This window comes from Micropterus dolomieu, linkage group LG19 (assembly GCF_021292245.1).
Source record: "Micropterus dolomieu isolate WLL.071019.BEF.003 ecotype Adirondacks linkage group LG19, ASM2129224v1, whole genome shotgun sequence".
Taxonomy (NCBI): domain Eukaryota; kingdom Metazoa; phylum Chordata; class Actinopteri; order Centrarchiformes; family Centrarchidae; genus Micropterus; species Micropterus dolomieu.
In genome coordinates this window covers 22,512,980-22,536,932 of record NC_060168.1, presented here as the reverse complement: position 1 = coordinate 22,536,932, position 23,953 = coordinate 22,512,980, and the positions used below count along the sequence as shown (strand labels likewise).

Here is a 23,953-nt window from a genome sequence, read left to right as displayed (position 1 = left end):
GTATGGGGAGGCATGGGGGGAGGTATAAAAACAAGAAAATCAGTCAGTTAATTCATCTCGCAGCTCGAAAGTCTCATTACTCTGCTGATGAGTTTAAGGATTGCCTGAGGTGGAAAGGGGCTACATTTATGGCTCAGCAATCGTGCGTACCGAGTCTCCTCGTCTCATGTGGATGGAAAACAAAAGACATGCCGGCACTCCAGCCAAATTAATACTGAACACATCCCTGCATAAATACTTCATGATCGTACACTTATTTAAACATATGTTTCTAAAGAGATGTTATGTCCTATGAAGTCTTTATATGGTGGCTGCTAAATGAAGACAGATGTGGTTGGTGGGAGAATTGATCTGACCTTTCTCGTCCTGTAAGGGATATGAATCTCTCCGCATCTACTTTATTAGTGTGATATAGGGACATACAAAATCCTAATTTAGGCTGTTACATGTAGGTCACAGCACAGCTACAAGCAGAAGTGGAACAAGTATATGTAACCTATATGCCTGCTCTATGACATTTATGGCATCTATTTTAGCATACAGTTTAAACATATATACCATAAGCCCCCCTTTTTATATACAAAATTTGTAACTTCTACAAAAAACTAAATTTAAAGAAAAAGAGACATTTGTACCTAGTAACCTAACAATCACAAAATACATTTTTAGAGTTGATAAATGAGTTGAAAATGAGTTAGAGGAATTGATACCGAAATTGTGCACATTAAATATTCAGATCTTGTTAAATGTGTGTCCAAGATTTAGATAGCACTCAAACAACAAAGCGTGTAAATTGAGATTGCATAACAGGGTCACAGGTTTACTTGTGTTGATTGGTGTGGAGGCTGCTAGATAATGTCTGTATACTAAGTACAAATGTTTTACGGGATTGTTATGCAGCGAGTTACCACAGAGACTTAAAAAAAAAGAAAATTAGTCAGAATTTGATGTTTCACACTAACAATGTCACACAATCTGGTTGCAGGTGTTGCATTCTCACACACCCTGTGTCAGAAGGTTTATGCTCATAAATGCACCTGACTTGTCAGAAATAACATAACAGTGGTAAAACTGACACAGACTCCCAGTGTAAATGAATGAATGAGCAGAAAAAAATAGTTTGTGGTATTTAAAAGAGAAAATATTCAGTATACATTCATTATTTCTTTCAGTCGCAAAACAGAGTTATGGTTGTTGTAGGGTCATTGTGTTTATTATCCAATACTCTTGTCAGTTAGCTGCCTTGAAGGCACATGTATGAATAGGCTTATGTTAGGATGATGGTTCTAACAAGCAGCCTTTGCTGCATTTATGTTTAGGAATCTGCCTTTAACTGAATAATTCAAAATGTATTCCTCCTGCCACTGCCAAATACCTTGTACCCAATTCCACATCTTCCAGTCAGTGAGCCTATTTAATGCATTCAGTTACATTCCCATCTCCTGCCCGCTTCTGTTGTTAGGGAACCACCATAACCAGTCATCTGCGCTGGAAGATAAAACCAATATGTTGAGGGTATGTGACCTACCATCTGACAGATGCCTCTTCAGTATGACTGCTCAGCTTAAAGCCAATCAAGAAGAGCCTGGCTGTCTTTTCTCCTCCAGTGAATACATAATTTCCATCTAAATCTCATCAATAATCAGGGATGGCAATGGCAGCAATTGGTATGATTGCCAGAGTTCACAGAGCAATACTTGGAAAATGTAAAAGATTACTGTCTCCGTGGATGGATGGTGTAAATCAAACAGAGTGATTAAGGGCCGGCATTCCTCATTGTTGAATCCCCGGGCTGCTGGGTAGTATGGTCGCTTGGGGCTCATGACGTGAGGTGTACTTTCGGCAGAATGGACAGGAATTCTAATTTTCCTTTAGATGTTAGCAAGGGCTAAACGTGCATTTAAAAAAGTGTCTGCTCTTTGAAGTCCCCTTATGTTGGTTTTTAAAATATTGTCATACAGGCGTCTTTGCTTTTAGTGTTGGCATACATTTAGAGGAATAGTTTGACATTTTGCCAAACATGCATGTTCACTTTTCACAGTTAGATGATAATAATAATAATAATAATAATATCACTCTCAAATCTGTCCATTCAATATGAAGCTGGAGCCAGAAGAAGGCCAACCAGCACCTCTACAGCACGTGTCTTATCTTCTCATTTAAATCTCAAAAGTGTGTAAACACATTTCCCAAAAAAAGGTTGAACAATTTATTTGTTTCAAAATAAAATCTACTGCAGTTCATAATCAACATCAGATGTAGTTGATGTAAACCTGCAGTAAGAAAGTCATATTAACATAGCATGTGGATAACTCCAGAATCCCAGAAAGTCTTTTAAAAGAAAGTAACTCTTACATTTATGTATGGCAAACCTTGAATAATAATTTACGTGATGTTTTTGTTCTGGGCAATAGCAATAATGTGTGTGTGTGTGTGTGTGTGTGTGTGTGTGTGTGTGTGTGTGTGTGTGTGTAGGTTTTATTTGGATCATGTGGTGTTTGGGAGTGCAAATATCTTTACATTGCTACATCAACAAAGGAAGAGAGGGAGGAAAACACAGTTATTTAGTCATCACCCACCCTCACACTCTTCTCATGACTCATGGACAAGCACACATGGGCAGACGGTTCACCATAAAAATCGAATTTCTCGCTCACTGTCTTAGAGATAATTTGAACAGACACATATTTTAGCAAATGAAATAACTACAGAAAAAATAAGATGCATTCTGGAATATGCCTATAGGAGACCAATGGCATTTGACCCTGAGATTAAAGTAAAACTAATCCTAATATATGCTTCTGTTTTCCTTGAAGATCTCAAGCATGGTCAGAAGTTATATTTCCAAAATGAAATACTGATAATATTGTGACAAATAATAATAAACATCATAATTAAACTTAAGATGTTTGGTTCTTTATACCAGACCACTATAATACATTCATGATTTATTTAAGCATATTTAAACAAACCATCCAGTTTAGCAGTTTAGTATTTGTAATATATCAAGTTTGGGGTAAGCAGGCTTATTGAGGAACTGTATATAAATAGTCAAACTCATCTGTCCCAACTAGATTTTTTTTAATGGATTGAAAAGGAACTTTAGTACGATTTGTGTAAATATCAAAAGGGGTTCCTCAGTCTGGCAACAGTATTTCTCACAGAGGGAGCTCTTGAGCTACAAATGGGAACATAACAGAAACCCAAATGACATTAGGGGGGTGAGAGAATCTGAGAAAAGAAAAGAACAAAGAGTGACTAAGATACAGGATGAGGGAGAGAAGATAAAACTAAGCAAGGTATTTCGGAAGTGGATGTGTAATAGAGCGAAAATGCATGAAGATGTGCAATCAAGACATCTACTGTATCTCACTTAGACCCAACCTTGACCTTGACGCTGTTAATGTAAACCAACCATCAGTGTCCCACTGAGATTATTCAAAAATGCTTAAGCATGCCATTAACTTTATTTGTTAAAGTTAACATCATTTGTCATGCTTGTACTGCTATACTAACCTTAATAACATTATATGTTAGTTAACATTAAAGCATTGTATTGTATTGTGTCATACTAAGTTTGACGTGCAATATTATAATTTGTTGCTACTAAGTTAGCCTCAGTAACTGTAGTTAATGTCTGTGAAGATTCTTAGTCACCCGGGTCATAGTTATCAAACAAGGGTTAAATCAAGGGCAGTTGGACTTGGTTGAAGATACTTTTGATGTTTCGCCTCTAATTCAAGGGGCTTCTTCAGTTCTTAAGTATTTTAACCAAATCCAGTCAACCTTGATTTGACCTGCCTTTGGTGGAAAAGGTAATATATATTATGTCAGATGCTCTGATTACAGCTTTCTCTGATGTCCTCAAGTAGCAAAACAAATCAGTAAATATAGTTTTAAGCAAAACTACATTTTACCAAGGTTAATCGAGTTTCAAATGGAATTTTAAATACATCACATTTAGTTAATGTGTAATTTAGGCTATGGCACAAAATGTATAACGCTCACTGTGCCTCACAAGCAAGGAGTGTGCCATTGTTGTCAGTCATGAATTATAATCTTGTAAATGTGCAATGACACCTCGTTTTGCGTTTCTCCTGCAAAGCAGACCCAGTCAACACTACACTTTAAACAAACCATACTTTAGCTACTTGCGTGGTGGCTGAATACAAGAATCTGCCATATGGTTTCGTATTTGTTTGTTTTCACACAAAACTTTTTTTTGTTTTGCTGACAAAGTTGATCGTGCCTTCAAGAGATATAGTACACATCATATTTAACCCTCTCATATTTGGCTGTGATACAGAATTTAGAAAGTGTTTGACACATATGAGGATGATGGCATGGCACAGAGGTTTATATCTAATTTCAGAGCAATTATACGTATATACATATTTGAAAAGTGTGTCAAAGTGTGTCAGATTAAATTGGTCATGTTGTACAATGTTTCTGTGAGGCGCAATTGCTCTGAGATCGCTCAGGTATCTGCGTGCATGGATGTGCACGTGCACCCTTGGGCTTATACCCTGGTAATGGCTGCTTGCGGCTATTGCATATTAATTGATGTTGTTGTACTTTATTTTAAATACTTAAAAGCTGGGATTTTGTGTTTGTGCTTTTATTTATTTAAGTTATAATACAATGACTTTAAGTGTTCTTTCGCATAAATCGACATAATCATGTTTTTTACACCATCTGACTTTGTTCTCCATGATTGTTCCATTACTTGGCTGTTTTTACAATTTTACAGATCTCAGTCAATAAGTCAAGTAAGGTTCTGGGTCTCTTGAATCTAGAAATGTCAAGTGAAGTGTTTCCCTTAGAGGTGTCAGGTGAAATAGCCTCGTCTATGTGATAAGGTGCAACTTTGAAGTTGTGAATGAGGTTAGAGACATGAGTCAACCTCTGCAGGCTATTATGACCACCACACCCCCATCGCTGAGTATCTCTCCTGTCTACTACACTCACACAAGTCACGTCTTATCCTGCCTCCAGAATCACCTTGTTCCTGTGAATGCAGTCAGGGTTGGAGTATTTGACGTAACAAGTCAGTTAGTTACTGTATTATTAAATTGAAATTATACCTCTTTGGATTTACTTGTTTGGTTAAAGTTCATATCTCCAAGACTGTGGGAATTAGTATTGAGGATGATAATTAATTAAAGACAAATGCAGTTTTATCAGCCATTTAGACACTGAGTCGTCGTTAACAAACTGTAATTAATCAGTTGTTTTAATAGCTTGCATGGCTTTTACAAACATACCAGAGACCATGCATCTGTTAATTTACCTTGATGAGGACAGAATTGAGTTCTTTACTAAAAAAAATATACTACTAGCCATCTACTTTACTGAAAGCTAAATCAAGCCATCACTGACAATAATAAGTGCAAACATGCATGAAAACAGACAACACACTTGGCACCTCAGGCTATGGTCACACATCTCTAATCAGTATCTTTCATGAACTGAATGCCTTGCTTAAAAAAAAGGCTCTGCAACCACCCAGTTGCTCATGTGTTGTTTGTGACACCAGAAAGATATCATAACAATATCACAGAAAAATATGTCTTGGCCACGAGAAATTACCTTCTTCAAGTAACTGCATGGCAAGCATTTAGGTGGTTGATTGTCTGCAGATAGGAGGTAAGCCATTGCGCCCCTGTGAGTTCCTCGTTCTTTTTATTGCAGAGGGCAGGAACTCATGGCACCAGCACATCACCCTGATTTCCTCAGCACTTTCTGGGGAATTGTCATCAACCCAGGTCAATGTCTAAATTTTCCCATGCATCAAAATATATTGTAATTGACTCCATTTGTAATCCCTCCAGAGATCTGGCACAGGGCAGTAGCTCCGAAGGCTGCCGAAAGCAATAAAGTCTCATAGACATGACCTCCATTGTAAACAAGTCCTCCTTTCAAAGTGTGAGGTACAGTAAAGTGCCTTTTTTTTTAGGTGTCTGGCTTTACTTTTGCTATCTGGCACTAGCCCATACTTCTATTCAAATTTTGTAATTTCAGTGTAACTTGTAACTTCTTGGGTCAATGCTCATGTGCTCCAGTCCTTTGCATTAAAGATCTTGCAGTTTTAGAATATTGGATGACCCAAGGGTTTTCTTTTTCTTTTTTTCCAGTATAGTTTTTATAGATACCAGTGTTGGCTGGATGGGATATACAGTAAATTATATACACATATATGCTATAGTGCAGTGTGCTTTACAGTAGCTGTGATAATTAATGTAACAGTAATTAATATAATAGCACTGCTAATGTACTCTAAGTAATGTATGTACTTTTGTATAGTTTACTAGTACATTCAATCAAATGTTTTATCATATTTAAAAAAAAATAATGCCCTCCCTAATATTAATTGCATCTTGATTTATTGATTTATTGAAACGACTGGAGCCATTGCTACAGTAGGCATTTGCTTGCACATTAACCATCCATCCATCCATCCATCTTCATCCGCTTATCCAGGGTCGGGTCGCGGGGGCAGCAGCTCCAGCAGGGGACCCCAAACTTCTCTTTCCCGAGCCACATTAACCAGCTCGGACTGGGGGATCCCCAGGCGTTCCCGGGCCAGTGTGGAGATATAATCTCTCCACCTAGTCCTGGGTCTTCCCCGAGGCCTCCTCCCAGCTGGACCTGCCTGGAACACCTCCCTAGGGAGGCATCCTGGAGGCATCCTTACCAGATGCCCAAACCACCTCAACTGGCTCCTTTCAACGCAAAGGAGCAGCGGCTCTACTCTGAGCTCCTCGCAGATGGCCGAGCTCCTCACCCTATCTCTAAGAGAGACACCAGCCACCCGCCTGAGGAAACCCATTTTGGCCGCTTGTACCCGCGATCTCGTTCTTTCGGTCATGACCCAGCTTTCATGACCATAGGTGAGGGTAGGGACGAAAATTGACCGGTAGATCTAGTGCTTTGCCTTGCGGCTCAGCTCTCTTTTCGTCAGTGCGGTAAAGCGAGTGCAATACCGCCCCCGCTGCTCCGATTCTCCGGCCAATCTCCTGCTCCAATCTCCCCTCACTCGTGAATAAGATCCCGAGGTACTTGAACTCCTTCACTTGGGGTAAGGACACATTCCCTACCTGGAGTTGGCACTCCACCGGTTTCCTGCTGAAAACCATGGCCACAGATTTAAAGGTGCTAATCCTCATCCCAACCACTTCGCACTCTGCTGCGAATCGATCCAGTCAGAGCTGAAGGTCACGGACCACATCATCCGCAAAAAGCAGTGACGAGATCCCAAGCCCATCAAACCGCAGCCCCTCCTCGCTACGACTACGCCTCAATATCCTGTCAATGAATATCACAAACAGGATTGGTGACAAAACGCAGCCCTGGCGAAGGTCAACCCTCACCTGGAAAGAGTCCGACTTACTGCCGAGTACTCGGACACAGCTCTCGCTTTGGATGTACAGGGATTGGATAGCCCTGAGAAGGGCCCCCCTCACCCCATACTCCTGCAGCACATTAACCATGACATATTCAAACCTTATGGTTTTGCTCTTGGGTTGGGGGTAGGGGGCATCAGCTCTAATCAGAAAACAAATCCGTCATTATTATAACAGTTCTGTCATATGGAGGGTTTAAGGAAAATGCAAATTAAAAGAGGAAATAGAGCAAAAGTAAAAAGGATTTACCCTTTTATGTGCACGCTATTAGTGCAACATTGATGGGGCATTCCAATTGTGATCCGTGCTTTCTGACTGAAATTAATTGCTCTGTCTATTAATGCCATTGTCTATTTTCTGGTAGAATTATTCTATATGTGTGTAATTAGTTACAAGGCAACATAACTAGTGCATTTAATTATTTACAAATAGATAAGTAATTAACAGAGCACAGCACTGAAAATCAAAACAAGCTGATGAAATTTGCTTGTTGTCATATAACTGGAAACTGCACCATAATATTTACAGTTAATAAGGTGCCACAAGGTTTCTTCCATCTCCTTTATTTATGCTGTCCAGTAAATTTCCTCATTTGCCACTTTCTCCCTGCCTGCTGTTTTTTAACATCACATGATCCGAGGTAATCAGAAAGAACAATGTGACTGCTTTGTCACGGAAACAATATCACTTTCACTCCCGAACTGGAGCTGCTTTGATTCCTGCTGAAAGGGGAACACATAGAGTTGTGTTTATCCTTTTGTCTCTTTCCTCTGCTGTACTCTAGTCTGCCTCCCACTTCATCTCCTATTCACTTTCAGGTGCCACCAACAGCAGAATGAAAGAAGACAAAACATGATTTTTATTAAGAAAAAAATAAATAAATGGGGGTTGGAGGTATTTAAAATAACTCAAATGTTCTGAGACATAAGATCTGTCATTGGCTTGATTTCATCGTGCTGATCAACAGGCAGTTTTACCCTGATGTGATGAATACACCCTTGGGCAGACATTATATGTATCTGGCCAAGTGTATGTCCCCTGAAGGTCGTCCTCTCTTTACACCCTGTGTTGTATATGTAAAGAGTCTGCGAGAGGAGATAGATAACAAGCTAGGGTTAAATTACTTATCTTAGGTTTTAACATGTATAATCTCTATAGCTTGAAAGGCCAGTGCTGATTTGTACTTGGCCACACCCCTCTCAGCCAAACTGACCAAATATAAGATATGTATATGTAGAAACATATTTATGTAATAATGGTATGTCGATTTATTACTAGGTCAGTTTTGTTGGTCCACCACTTAGGTCCGGACTAAAATATCTGAACAGCTATTGATGGTCCTCATTGTACTTCCCAAAGAGCCTCAGCTTTGAATCATATATACATGTTTTGATTATGCGACTGGAAAATAATTCCAGTCATTATGGAGTCGATTTTCAGTGATCAATTTAGGTCCAATTCAACCTTTTTAAAAGCTCAATTTAACTTTAATGTGGAACACAAACATTGTAGGTGGTCCACCCCCATGTTTAGTTACAGTATGTTAAAAGTTCAGTGTGTAAGATTTAGTGGCATCTAGCGGTGAGGTTACGAATTGCAACCAACTTTACAGTCTACCACTGCCCCCTACCAGTTCAAAGAGCGTAAGATAGCTACGGTGGCTGACACAGCACAACAGGTGTCGTCTTCTGAGACAGCAGAGAGTAGCCAGTCAAGAAATTAGATTTCTTTAGGTAGATATATTAAGACATTATATTTACTTAATTCAAGAGACCTATTATGTTTTTCCACATCTTATGACTTATCCATAATGCTACATTGCTGGATGTTCATGTTAAACATAGCCAAAGTTTCAAATAATGAGGTTTAAATATTTAAAAGAAATCTCTGTGTGCAAAACTCAGATTTCCTCCTGTTCTAAACACTCACGCTTTGAACTGCTTTTTCTACCAACCGCTCTGTTTGACAACACACAGAGCTAGACGGAGCCATATATGGTCATTTGCTCCACACAGCTACGCTCAGTCTGTCTGTTCCGCTCAGCGGCAACAACAGCCTGGCAACATGCTTCAGGTCTTGGCCAAGAAGACAGTGGGCTTTGAGAGAGGGGGCCTTAAAGAGACAGGAGCATCTACAGCTTGTTTCAGACAGAGGCTGAAATGAAGCCCTACATGAAGGGACAGTATAAGATAGAAGAAGATTTTTTTGAACTTTGAATCATGCAAATCTGCCATACAGGAGTCACATAACTACAATATGAGACTGGAAATGGAGTATAATAGGTCTTCTTTAATCATTCAGCAAAGACATATTTTATCGTGACTTTGCCACTGACAGATAACATGGAAAATGTAAGCCAAGAGTGTGTAACATTGTCACTGTTTCTGCACCACAATCCATTATAAACCTCATAATAAAGTTTATACAAACATTGACAAGGTAAACACAAAGAGTCTAGGTGGCTAACCAAACACCATAACAATAAATTTAAATGATGATGAAGTGTCTACAATGCTTGAAATCTACAAGAAGAAGAACATAGTGACGAAACACGCTCTGTAGCACACGGTGACGTCCATGTAGATAGAAATGACTAATTCTAAGATAATAAAAACACAACGGTTCATTATGTAAGGTCTTTATACAGATCTGAAACCATAGCTATGGATCTTATATTGCATTTTTGTCAATAGATCCTCAGAAATATTACACACTGGACCTTTAACTTCATTATTAGGCCAGCACCATATGAGGAAAATCTGCAATGTGTGATAACATTAGACAGTTTTGTGATGACGATGACTTGCGACGAGTAAACAAGTATTGAAGTGTGCGTATTAGCTGCCTGATTGTCTTTGAATTCAGAACAGGAGAATAATTGAATATTTTAAATACCACTTAATGTTGCTGATAATGGGCCCAGGGCCCATTTAATACTGCATTTTGGTGCCCATCACTAAATATTGCATACAGATAGCCATGCATAGTAAGTGTATTGGTCCTGTTTGTGTTTATGAATCTCTTTTGTGTGTCTGTTTGTCTTTCTCTCCTAATCTCATTTTTCTACACACCCTCAAACATACACTTGAGTGGCTATGGTGATGAATGAATTCATGAACGACCTTCTTCTTTGGTTTTATGTTGCATTTGTCTTTGTTTTCACAAGTGTGTAGATTATTTAAAACTTGATCTTTTATTCTACGTTGGCAGCAACGCTCAAAATAAATCTCAATTTCCTTTGTAACCTTTGGCGGTACTGCAAGAACACTGGATAAAAGATTGGTATTATTTGTCTATAAATCAAAATGAAAATTGCCCCCTTCTACAAATGACTGAATATAAAGTTGACATCTTCACATTATAGCAGTTGATTTGGTGTTGTGAGCTACACAGTATTTTCTCCTGGCAGTTTATTTGAAGGAAACAGGCAAAGCTTAATGAAATACTTTTTGTCTGTCTTTTGTTCATGGGAATGAGTAATGCGTCAAGGGCCAGTATCACAGAGTTTATATCAAAAACTGAAGGATGTTGACCACAGAGGAGTTTTTTATGATTTCTTTTAAGTTAACTTTTTGTCTTTCAGATGGCTTGTGACTGTCTTTTACTCTTCTGTGCCCCCCATGCATCACTCATACTCTGCAGTTATTTCTTTTGCTTGACAATAACATACCAAACTAAAGCATACAGCAGACAACTTAAAGAAATTACATGTTTATATTTATTCTGTAACAAATTACCCAAGAAGAAATGGTGTGCATGGGCTTGCCTCAAAACCTGGAGACAGAGATATTTCCATTGAAAGACACTGGCAGGCCTTGCTGACAGCAATCATTAGAATAATTTTACATGTATCAGAAATCCTCTCTCTCTGGAAAGACGGTATGTACAACCCCCTGTATCCCCTCTGTTTTTCCTCTGATCTACTTGAAATGTGTATTCAGAAGACATCACTGTTGCAATTTTTTGTACCCTGAAAATAGCTGTGTTATTTTTGTTATAATTTTACTAATGATATCCCAAAAGAATCTGTGCTAGATTCTGTAGACACTTGATTATTAGTGTGGAAGGAAGTGATATTAATGTATATGCATTTCTAAAAATCACTTAGCCATAAAATCAAAACATATATCAATAAGTATGTTTTATTTTTTTTGTAAGACCAAAACATTATATACACTTCAGCTGCCACATTTAATGCGTGCCAGTTTGTGTCAACGATAAGCAATTCCCATGAAAACTATACTCTGTAGTACCATGGCTTCACTCTGATCCGGTAAATGGCTCCCCTGAAACACCATCGCGGTTCGCTTAAACCACTGTTTCTTGGCTACCATGGTTACTATGTGTTACAGCCAAATTATTAACCAATACTATCAGTCATGCAACAACAAACTATCAAAAGCCACAGTGAATGACAAAGACCTCCCCATGCCTCGATACATTTATGTGAATGTAATTGTTTCTTCTCTTGCATCCATCTGCCCACCTACCATGCTGTTCGTGTTCCTTTCTCACCATTAGTGAGGCTGAGATCATAGTGACAAGAGCATGTGGATTTCAGAGGCCCCCGTCAGTGGAGAAACAGGCTATGTGGTTTTCTCACTGCCATCCCCAGGAGTCAGTTATGTGAGAATTGAAGAGGAGGGATGGTGAAACTCCTGGTCACAGGATCCGTCCAGACAGTCAGCTAGCTGCAGAGTCTAATGATGACAGTGACCTCACCCCTTACTCTTATTGTATTGCTTCCAGACTGATCACATCAGGACGTTTGAGTGTGTCTGTGAATGTGTCTGCTCATGTGGGCATTCCAGCGCACTTTAGTTACCTCTGTATTTGTGTGGAAGTTGTTTCAGTGTGCCTAGACTGCATGTGATCCGGAATCTTGTCATCCAGTGTTATTGAAAATGAGAGGAAAGAGCAAATCCAAGCTATGGAATTGATGTAAAGCAGGACAAGGTTGACCCTTATGCCACCGAGGCCGCATTTGACAGCTTGTCTATTACCCCGCTCAGGGGCAGACTGGGATAATAATTCAGGCTGGGGAAAAGAGATTGCCCTGGACTGACCCAGCCCGTTTATACTGAGCAGCGAAGATTCTTCCACCTGACAGAAAATAGTACGTGATCCAGATTATTTCCATGCATACACATCTCCTGCTTTCCTACCTAGCATGATTAGGTTATTCTTAAAACATAGAATCAACTGGGGAACAGTAGTTGTGAGATGACAGACTAAGGCCTGCTAGCAAATAACAACCACATCCCTTGTTCCTGAAGATATCTGTAATTTTACAGCATTTAGTGGCACTTTCCTCCATGGCTTTTCTCCTTTTAATGCTGTCCCTCTCAGCTCTATCTTTTCTCTTTCCCTTCTTTTCTCGTTTTCCTATGATGCCCATTTTTCGCCACACTGCTAACCCACTAAAGGTTGAGATTACGTGCATGCTTGACCAATCCATAGTCTGTACCAACCAATCGTGTGTGATGACAGACAGATGTCATGCCATCAGGTTAAAAGCAGGCTGTGGGGCTGACAGTCTACAGTTCTGAGGGGCTCTAGCTGCCCTGTGTTGTTTTCTTTGGTTTACCTATTTCATTTGGCATTTTTAACACAGGCTTGTCACTTCAGGCCAATCAGCTTGCCAGACCACCAGGGATTATTCCAGTCTGGGTTTGACCCCACTCTTCACTCCCTCAGCACTTCAGTTACAGTCTAGTGGATGGACTAACCTTGCAGGTGTGGGGGCATGTAGGTTAAATTAAAAGTTGTTGAAGAGAGCTGTCCTCATTGGTGTTTTTTTTGGTTATCAATAGCTAGTCATTACTAGGTGCAAAATAGGATGGAGCAGTTGCATGATACAAACATCTGTCTGGTGTTATGTCACTTGCAGTTAAATAGACACCAGTGATTTCAAGTACAAGTCAAAACAAGATCTCTCATAAGTCATTGATCAATGGACTGCATCATTGATATAGCAGGGCATGTGTATTATTTTGTTTGTCTTTTACTTCTGCATGGAAGTTGTAAAAGCTTCAAAGTATGAAATTGAATATGATATTCATAAGTATGTTTTCATTTTTAAAACATACAGAGGGAGTGGGTCTTCTTCCACGGAGTCTGCCATGGTGCACCACCTTGTTTTTACAGTAGCCCAGAATGGACGAGCCAAACGCTGGCTCTAGAGAGGGCCTTTCGCATTCCCGCAAAAAAGGAAGGATGAGACAGCAGGGGAGGGGGGACCTTTCCTGTTGTACAGACCCAACCTTCAAGTTTCAAATTAACGTAGCTCTTGATGCACTTAGTCTCGAGACTCACCCGATGACCTTTTACCTAGCTTTTAATCTATCTTCGTCAGGCCGAAGATCCGACTGGGTTCAAAATGTTGTCTGTTTAAATATATTTGTCAGTGTGCAGGCATTTCTCTTTTCCTTTTCCACCTAGCATCACCATCAGGCTAAACTCTATTTACTCTTATGTAACTACTCATCTCCCCAGTACAGGCGGGTGTTTGCTTTGGACATCAGGGTTAACAGCAGCGTTTCCTAGGCTTTGGCTGTGGTCTCCCCTCTGTTGAATATCAAAAGCAATTTAAATTGAAAATAAATTGCATGTTATACTAAAAACAAAAAGGCTTTCAATCAAGTACTCTGTATACTAAATGCATTCAATATTGCAGTGAATTAGCAAAGAGTGAGAAATTAAATACAATGGCTGCAATTCAAGTAGTCATAATATGAAGGTTTATCTTGAAAGAGATCAAAGGACACTTTTAAGTGACTGACATTCTGCATATAACCTTTAATTCATGTTTTTTTTCTTAGAAAAGTTGTTTTGAAAAACCTATATACGTGTCCTTGTGTGTGTGTGTGTGTGTGTGTGTGTGTGTGTGTGTGTGTGTGTACCTGTTCGTGCGCACATGTGCGTGTCAATAAGACTAAACCCTTAACAACAACCTAAACATGGTACTGCATCCATGCTTCAGTCCTGTCTGATCCCCTAAGACATTGCTTGCTGTTTGAAGTCTCCACTTGAAAGCCCTGATCTAAATGCCGTGGATTCCACAGCAACTCTGCAAACAGTGATTACAGACTGATTAATGAGTCACGCTCACGTTGTACACACACATTTACACACGCTTTCTTGGTCACACACAAATGGATCACACAGGAGTCAGTATGTCACAGCACACCGTCTAACTCAGTCATAGCTGGTTTTTACTGAAACTTCAACAGAGTTGACAGAGGTCTCTGTTGTTTTCATCAGGTCCCATTGTTGAAAATCTGTTATTGAGCCCAATACAAGTCTTAATTGTGGCTGCTAAGAAATGTATTATGTATCTTTTTGTTTCATTTTTTACAGTGTCTGCTGAGATCTTAAAAAGCAGTTTGACCACCATGGAACGTCACATTCAAAGGCTTGAGAACGACATCGAGAACTTCCCCAAAACGGATAACAAACAAGATAAGTTTGTGGAAAAGATGTCCATATCCTTTTTTCTGTGGTTATTTATTTATACTCAGATTTTCTCCTCAGAAACATATGTATTCTAGCATATTAGGACAATGTATGTACCATTTTGTCAACAGCAGTGGCTGTTTGTGTCCTGCCAGGCAGTGGTAAGCAGTTTAAGTCACTTGGTGTGATAGGTGGCACCCAAGGGAACTTAGGGAATGGATCTGGCTGCCTTGCTGTGAGATGTTGATCAGATCTCCCTCTTCACTCCTCCCTGGGTCCCAAGAGTGAAATCATGCCTGTAGCTATTTTTACTGCACTCTGCCACCGCTGCCTGTCCCCTGCGGGACTCTAATAGGGGCTCTAGCCCCTCACACCAACTTATCGCCTATCCCTGATTTCATCTCCTGACCGGCCATGAGCCTCTACACACAACCATCCGTGCACTATCTTCTCTCATGGCACCTCTCCTGTTTCGATAACGGAGTGTTTCACTTAAATCCAAGCATCCCTGCTCCCAAATTGAATTAGCCATGTCTCTGCACTTTCTTGAATGCCCTTTCTGAGTGGAAAGGTCCTCACTGTATAGGTTTGATCAATGGTGGAAATCAAGTCTGTTGTCAATACCCAGAGGGCCCGGGTGCTTTCCATGGAAAAAGAAACAAACAAAAAACAAACAAACAGTAAAACAGTCAGCAGTCTCCTTTGTTTGTCTCAAGCATTATTAAGAAAACAAAGAATTGCTCAAGAGTAATTTAACAAGTGTGTAGGTGTCTCCATATGCAAGACCCTCACACATAAGTCAGCATTTAACCTGGTTTTTGCTTCCTTTTGTCTGAGATTTATTAAGGCTGACTTTGCACGTTGGGTGGTATAAGAGTAATAGCTGCCTAACACGTTAACAATCTGCTCCCAGTCAAAGAAGGGCACTTAAATTTGTGTAATTAAAAAAAACTGAAGCGGAGACCTCCCTGGCGGCGGCGGCTCGGAGGCAGAGCAGGCAGGCAAGAAAGCTACTCTGCCCCCCGATGTCAGTATTGATTCCCAGGCTCCTTCGAGAACTAGAGGCTTGAGTGAGAGGAAATGGAGAAGTGTAGATATACTGCAGCATGGATCTCCCTCACTGTCTGGAGTTCCTCCCCAGAGTGTGGCAGATAGGAGCTGGCTGGCCATGACCTGAAACACCCCATTTCCTCCCCTCTCCCCCCTTCTCCCCATCCCACCTGATTGAGTTTTGGTGCCAGGAAGGAGACTTAGCAGGATTTAACAAGGTCTATTTTTGTCCCTGCCTTATTTAAAGTAGCCACCAGTAGAAAAGCACTGACAAGCTTATATTTAATCTGGGTTGTGTTTAATTTTGGGGTGTCGTAATTCCGCTTTCCTTGATTTTCCAAGTGGCATAATTGCTCTAGTTATACATATTTTTTAATCATAATTTTCACTGTTGAATTTTTTGGGATGTAGACACGTCGAGGCACAGGAAGGAGTCAAGCGATGAACAGTGCATGCTCGTTTGTTCACTTAGTTAACTCCCTGCAGTGTTCGATCTGCATTACATCTTCTGTGTATAATAAAGTGATAAAATTGATGTCATTGAATTGATGTAATCAGAATAAGAATGTGTCAGGGAAATTGTACTTCTACTGTGTGGTTGTGAAGTTTTAGTGTAGATTTTTTTGCCCCGTGTAGTAGAAAACATAGGTGTTTTCTTCTCCCGAGTTGTTTTTGTCTTGATTTTCATGGTACATGATAATAGGACACCAGAAGTATGTAATCGTATTTTGCTCAATGCCTTTGGGGTAACTGTGTGGCTGTTTGTTGCAGTAGGACATGTGTGTTTTTGTTTTAATTTAACCCACTTTGCTGAAGTCTGTCACCCAGGACTATATTTTCTTCCACTTTAAACCTCCTGAGATATTAGATGTCGGGCTGTTTTTGTGCCAGCGAGCATGACGATGGAAATGAAACCTCATACACATGGAGCAAACAGAGAGATAAAGAGATAGAAAGCGGAGGCTGTGCTTGATTTGCTGAGGTTTTTAGTACCAGTGTTTGCAATGAGCTTAGGTTGCACTCTAATCTGTGTTGCACAGCTAAGTGTTGGAACAATGACAGTATGAAATACAGTGCTGTATATTTTGGGTTGACATTTCCTTTGGTACACATAAGATAGCAGAGCCAAGGCAAACATACCTTTTAAAACTTTTTTTTCCCTGGGATAAAAAAAAGGATGTTGGTTCCTTGAAGCATGACAGATGGAAGAACAACAACAACTAAAAGTCATGCATTTGATGCTTGAGCAACCCTGAAAAAGTTAAGTGAAGCTCTGTTGTCTTGACTGTTGGGCACTGTGATGAATGAGTCAGTCTGTGTGTGTGTGTGTGTGTGTGTGTGTGTGTGTGTGTGTGTTTGTTTGTTTGTGTGTCTGTTACAAAAAGAGAAAGAGAGAGAGATGGAGATAGTAATTTACAATGCATGTGTATGTGATATGCCTCTGTTTCACTGTGGCTCTTGTCAGCTTTTTTTCCTGAGATTAATTTCAGGAGTACATGGTCACTGCAAGGTATTTTAAATGTAATGTGTGGCCCAAAGCAGCATGGTTTTAATTAAACATTCAACAATAAATTATGTTGTTTTTTTTTTTAACCGTGCATGATTAGTGTTCCTAATTTGTTTAGGCTTCAGAAATTTCAGGTCTTACCAAAAGTCAGATAAGTTTCTGGCGCAGACAATTTGTGAGAATCTGCCAAATTTATCAGTCATCCGATGTGCTTACCTTTCAGGGGAAATCATTCCATGAAATAACAGGAGAAGAAATTCACACTAGTAGATCGGTAGCAATTTTGGAATACGGGAAGAAAGGAAAATAAGGAAATAAGTATGGAATGAAAGAAATACAGGAAGAAAGAGAGAAAGTAAAGCTTAGTGGAAGCACTTCATTTGGCTTTATTGATACATTTTTCTTTTTCCATTACTGTAATGTATGCAAATGACTGAATGGGGTGTTTGTTCAGCAGTTTAGTGATCTCTATCTGTCAGAAGTAATGGGAGCCCACAAAGGCTGTAGAGTTGAGGCACAAGCCCCCAGAGAGCCCTATTTCACCAGAGAGGATATGGCTATCACACACACACACACACACACACACACACACACACACACACACATTCGTAGTTCCTGCTGGATATGATAGAGTAGAGCTGGGGGCTTAGAGCGGGACTCTGCATACTGGAATATTAATATAAGCGAGGTGGCTCGATGGGGATGATGAGAGACTGGACTGAACATTGATGGGTGCCTGGACATATCCAATACATCTTCCACCCACAGTACTCAATGCCTTAATCCAACCCACTGATATTCAACCTAACCTTTTATTTCCCAGAAGGCCCAAATCAGAGCACATAATTTTCTTCCAACTTCCACACATTCAGTGACAAGGAACTGTTTTCACGGGCCAGTTTCATTAAGATATGTTTAATTAGGCAAACAAATTCTGCCAGTATTCATTTTTCTCTGAGAATAGTCTAAAGCAAGTGAGACGATTTGACAAAAATGAAAACTTAGCCTAAAGGTTAGCCACAATATACCCTTAAGCTATCGCCATAGCTAAGATGTGCTTCCATAGTAAGAAGTCAAGGACTGTACAGTATTGTCCTACCGATGAGCTTGGATAGCTATCTGAAGTGTATATGTTAGATCTAAGCCACAGATATAATCTGTCTTTGAGAAACCAGCCTTTCACCCAAGGGGGGAATCTGAGATAATTCAGATTTCAGACAGAAAACATGAAGAACCAGCTGACCCAGTGTGTGATATTGTATAGCATGCAGGTGTTCCAGAAACAAAAGAGGCTTGACGTGTAACACAACAGCGTCTGCATCTAGTGTGACGTATAACCTTCGCGTCAGGCAGCTGGATTTCCGCTTGCTGTAGGTTCACTTACTTACTGCATTGTGTGTCATACATATTACACATTATCAAAACGTCACACCCCTGTCTCGTCCTGCCTGCTTCCCCATTTTGTGTTTGTACCTTTGATACAGAATGGTGACGCAAAATAGGTGAATAGGAAGCCTCAAGTCCTGGGATTCTACAAAGCCCACATACCTAGCCGTGCCAATGTCTCACTCCAACCTTGTCTGCTCACACAGGGTCAGCCCAGACACGCTCTTTCCCAGCCCCCAGGCTAACTATCGACAGATGTACAGTCTCCTCCAAAAGTATTGGAACGGTAAGCCAATTTCCTTTGTTTTTGTTGTTCACTGAAGACATTTGGGTTTAAGATCAAAAGATGAGTATGAGACAAGAGTTCAGAATTTCAGCTCTCATTTCGTGGTATTCACATCTAGATGTGTTAAACAACTCAGGACATACCACCCTCTGTTTGAACCCACCCATTTTTCAAGTGAGCAAAATTATTGGAGTATGTGACTGACAGATGTTTCTTGTTGCCCAGGTGTTGCCTTTTAGGTTGATTGTCCAAACATTAAATAGCTCTGCATGACTAGTCTAAGTTTTCATCCTTGGTTCAAACCTATAAAGACTGAATTTCCTGTTAAAGAGGATAAAGCAACATGAAGACCAGAGAGCTGTCTATGGGAGAAAAGCAAGCCATTGTCAAGCTGAGAAAAGGACAATCGACCAGAGCCATTGGACAAACATTGGGCATAGCAAGCACAACAATTTGGAATGTCCTGAAAAAGAAAGAAACTACTGGTGTACTGAGCAACAGACGTCGAACAGGTCGGCCAAGGAAAACAACAGTTGATGACAGAAATATCGTGAGAGCTGTGAAGAAAACCCCCAAAACATCAGTAAGTCACATCACAAATGACCTCCACAGTGCAGGGTGAAGGTATCACAATCCACTGTTGGAAGAAGACTCAGAAAGCTGAAATATAGAGGCCACACCACAAGATGCAAACCACTCATCAGCAGGAAGAATCAGAAGGCCAGATTGAAATTTGCAACGAAGTACAGAGATGACCCACAAGCTCTGCAACACAATCTTATGGACTGATGAGACCAAGATTAATCTGTACCAAAGTGATGGAAAGACCAAAGTGTGGGGAAAGAAAGGAACTGCTTATGATCCGAAGCATACAAGCTCATCTGTGAAGCATGATGGAGGTAATGTCATGGCTCGGGCGTGCATGGCTGCTTCTGGAACAGGCTCATTAATATTGATTGATGATGTAACTGATGATGGTAGCAGCAGAATGAATTTAGGAGTGTACAGAAACATTTTGTCTGCCAATTTACGGAGAAATGCATTGAAACTAATCGGGAGGAAGTTTATTCTGCAACAGGACAATGACCCAAAGCACACTGCCAACAAAACAATGGACTTCATTAGGGGAAAAAAGTGGAAGGTTTTAGACTGGCCAAGTCAGTCACCTGACCTTAACCCAATAGAGCTGCATTTCACCTCCTTAAGAGGAGACTGAAGGGAGAAAGACTCTGAAACAAACAAGAACTGAAAGAAGCTGCTGTAAAAGCCTGGAATAGCATCACAAATTAAGAATGCAACAGTTTGGTGATGTTGATGGGTCGCAGGCTTGAGGCAGTTATTGCAAGCAAGGGTTATGCCACCAAATATTAAATGTTATTTACTTTAAGATTATTTGTTCCATTACTTTTGCTCACCTACGAATGCTGTGGTCTAATACAAACGGTGATATGTCCTGAGTTGTTTAACACATCTAGATGTGAATACCAGGAAATGAGAGCTGAAATTCTGAACTCTTGTCTCATACTCATCTTTGATCTTAAACCCAAATGCCTTCAGTGAACCACAAAAACAAAGGAATTTGCCTTACCGTTCCAATACTTTTGGAGGGGACTGTATTTATACAGGTACCACCTTTTTGTTGTTCACAGAGACTTCAGCCTGATTTAGTTCACACTTCAAAGGGAGAGGTTCACTACAATGTGTTTATGGATGGCCTTTGTCAAACTGCAACAGTTAGTCAAGCTGTCTTGCTCTGTTGGCTTCAGGCTAGGTTTGTATGTCTATATACAGCATTCTCTTGTATCGGCACCAGGCACTTAAGGTTAAATAAATGGTTGTTAGTGAAACAATTGTTCTATTTAGCAGACTGCTGGGTTTAAACCACAGAAACATCCCCTGTTAAATGCTTGTTTTGTCTGAAAAAGCACAGTGTTATTTGGAGAAGTTTTCCCACTTTAGTACACCTTTATATGTTTGAATGAGAAGTAAGTTAGTTTATTTACAGAATCATTATGTTTATTTCTGCATGTTTGTATATAAGAAAACTGGGTTAAAGGATGCTGGTGGTAATTTCAGCAGCTACTTATAATTTGTAAAGCAGAAAAATGCAAACACCAACCTCCCTTGCGACACACACACACACACACACACACAGAAGCTCTCTCTAATCACCACCTTCCTTGGACCCCCCGACCACACACACACACACACAAACACACAACCCCAACCCGGGTGTTTTCCTCTGCTAATAAAATTCACTGTAAACTGTGTGGCCAATTAACTGAAGCATAGATAAACCATAGAGCCTTTTAATTACCCAAACTTCAGTGGAAACCAGTGTAAATAAGTAGATGTGCTTAAAAACTATTTTCCTGCCTGAGTTTTGGTTCTGTGTCTCTCATCGCAATGTGAACTTATATACCCAGATAAAGCAACATAAAATTGCAATCACTAGGACAAATAGTCATTTTTCATGTTGAATTCTGAATGTCAGAGGATATATTAAGTTTTTAATTAACACATTTTAGTAGGTGTGTGTCTGAAAAAACATTTGCTGAAATTAAAATTGTAATTATAATAATTGCAAAGAAAAATCCCAAATATAAATTAAAAAAGGTAGTTTGGTTATGCTGTCTTAGCAAGGGATTTCTTTATCATTATTTACTCAGTGCTGTTTTATAACCGTTGAGACATATATAAAATGTACAACATTTAAATAGTTTTGCATTACCTTAAGTAAGGCCTCAACTGGCATTGTTGCAGAGTGAGTCAAGAGCTATGACTATAATTTGTATTTATAGCTCTTCAGAACCCTTTGTCTAATCCACTGTTGTAGGTACAGTGTATCTTGCTATGTTATTATACAGTACTACTCTCATACAGCTCTGCCAAGATTCATACAGTACAGTCTACAGTCCAAATCACTTTTTTTTTTTAAATTACAGTCTTTACAGTAATGCACCAACAAATGTTTTCATTGTTGGCTTTTTGTTTGTTGTTCAAGCAAATTAGCACATTTGAGAAGGCTAATGTTTTGCATTTGTGTTTGATAAATGACTTAAAAATGTCATATTATGATCTTTGGCTTTTCCCCTTTCTTTTATTGTGTTATATACTCTTTTTTTGTGCATGTAATAGGTTTGGAAAGTGAAAAACACCAGTCCACCCAAAGGGAGTTACCATCTCCCACAGAAAACACTGCAACTCAACTGCCTTAAAACACCTCGATTGTAGTTCAGCCTTTACTTACGTAAAATACGGGCGTCACTTTGTAGCACTCGTGTGGCACGCCCTTAAAAATGCGGCTTGAGACGTCCAAGCAATGTCCAGTATGAAAAAAGGAAATTGTGTTTTTTTGAAAATTAAACCATGTGAACCTATTCCGGTACGACCCCTAAACAAAATTATGAACCTGAAAATGTTCACTTTAAAAAAACCACTAATTAATAAATTAGTGGTCACTTGATTAATTGAATCATTTCAGTTATATAATCCATTGTGTAAAATATGAGTGTACAAATACAGATAAATTTAGAACCAACTAAATGAATTCTCAGAAAATACTGTACATTATGTAGTATTATTAAGTATGGCTTTTTAACCTCATGACACTGAAAAGGCAAGGGTAAGAAGACAATATGTTGTATTGTAGTTTCAGCACCTAATAAGTCTATACTTGACACATTCAAACTACAATTGTGCATATCTTTGACTTTGGCTCAGACAGCTCTGCCTCTCAGAGCAAAATTTGAACCACACGGGACTCACATCAGACAAATGAAATTCTGAAGAAGCCAAAAAAAATCAAGTGATGGATTTCACAGAATACACATGTACCGCTTTCTGCCAACAAAGAAATACCATGTCGCCACCGCCTTGTCTGACAGCCGCCCTGTTCACTGACAGACAGAAGACCACCTCGGTGCCCTCTGGTCATATAAGTGAATTCCCTAGAAGTTCGCCAATCAGTATCTTGTTAGGCTGTGACACTCGGCCTGATGTGGCAGCTCCATTAACTAGTAGAGTAAGCTTGCTGACAGGCTGCCTGGGCTGTAGCTCCCAGGGGCAGGATGGGGTGTGGCGTTGGAATACAGGAGTTGAACCCTTGATGTACACTGGATCTACCCCTGTGCTCTTGAGTGAACCACTGTCATAGTCCACTGATAAAGTCTCCATGCCCTGCCAGTCTTGGAGGGTGTCCTTTGGGATCTACTGTGTCCTTTTGGGATTCAGGGCTGCTCCCCTGCCATATAAAATGCTCTCTTACACACCTACTGGATACACTATTATGGTTGTTGTGTAAGGTTGATATCCAGTATAAAGGGTTAAGTACTAGAATATAGAACTTAAACTGTATATGAGTAAGAAGAAGAGTCCATGTATGTAACAGGCTATAGTGTTCTGATAAAAAAATATTTGCTTTGTTAATCTGTGTTGTTCAGCTGCTATATAGCGTTGCCCTCTTGGCCCAGGCCTCTCCTGATTATTTCTGCTCTACAAAAAGTCGGGCTAAGGACCTAGTGGCGGCGGCACCAATCTGCACCTCATTACTTCCCCAAAAGGCCTGAGCTTAGTGCAGGGTAATAGACAGAGGCCCAGACGCCCTCATTTGTCATGGGCTCCTGGGTTTGATGCAAAGCCCCCCTTGAGCACTTGTTGCTGAGCTCTAATCCTGCAGTAGACACCAGCCACGCTTCTCTGCTTAGCCATCCCCACTCTCCACCGTCATGGCTCATGATTTCACTTTCATTTGATGTTTTAATGAAATCCCTGAGACTCAGTTGAATGGCAGGCCCATTGTTGGCAAATTATTCTATCAAATGCAAGTAGAAGGGAAACGTGACTGGAGTTATTTGTCTAGTAAAT

The 23,953-nt window shown here is 39.9% G+C and overlaps 1 protein-coding gene across 7 annotated transcripts in view; it reads left to right on the top strand.

Moving 5' to 3' along the window:
* Positions 1 to 23,953, top strand: part of diaph2 (diaphanous-related formin 2) — a 470,900-nt gene that overhangs the window by 322,033 nt on the left and 124,914 nt on the right. For all 7 annotated transcript variants that reach the window (XM_046031243.1, XM_046031244.1, XM_046031241.1 and 4 more), the window contains one exon: positions 14,763 to 14,887. In XM_046031243.1, coding sequence (XP_045887199.1) covers positions 14,763 to 14,887 — 125 coding nt within the window. The remainder of the gene's footprint in view (positions 1 to 14,762; positions 14,888 to 23,953) is intronic.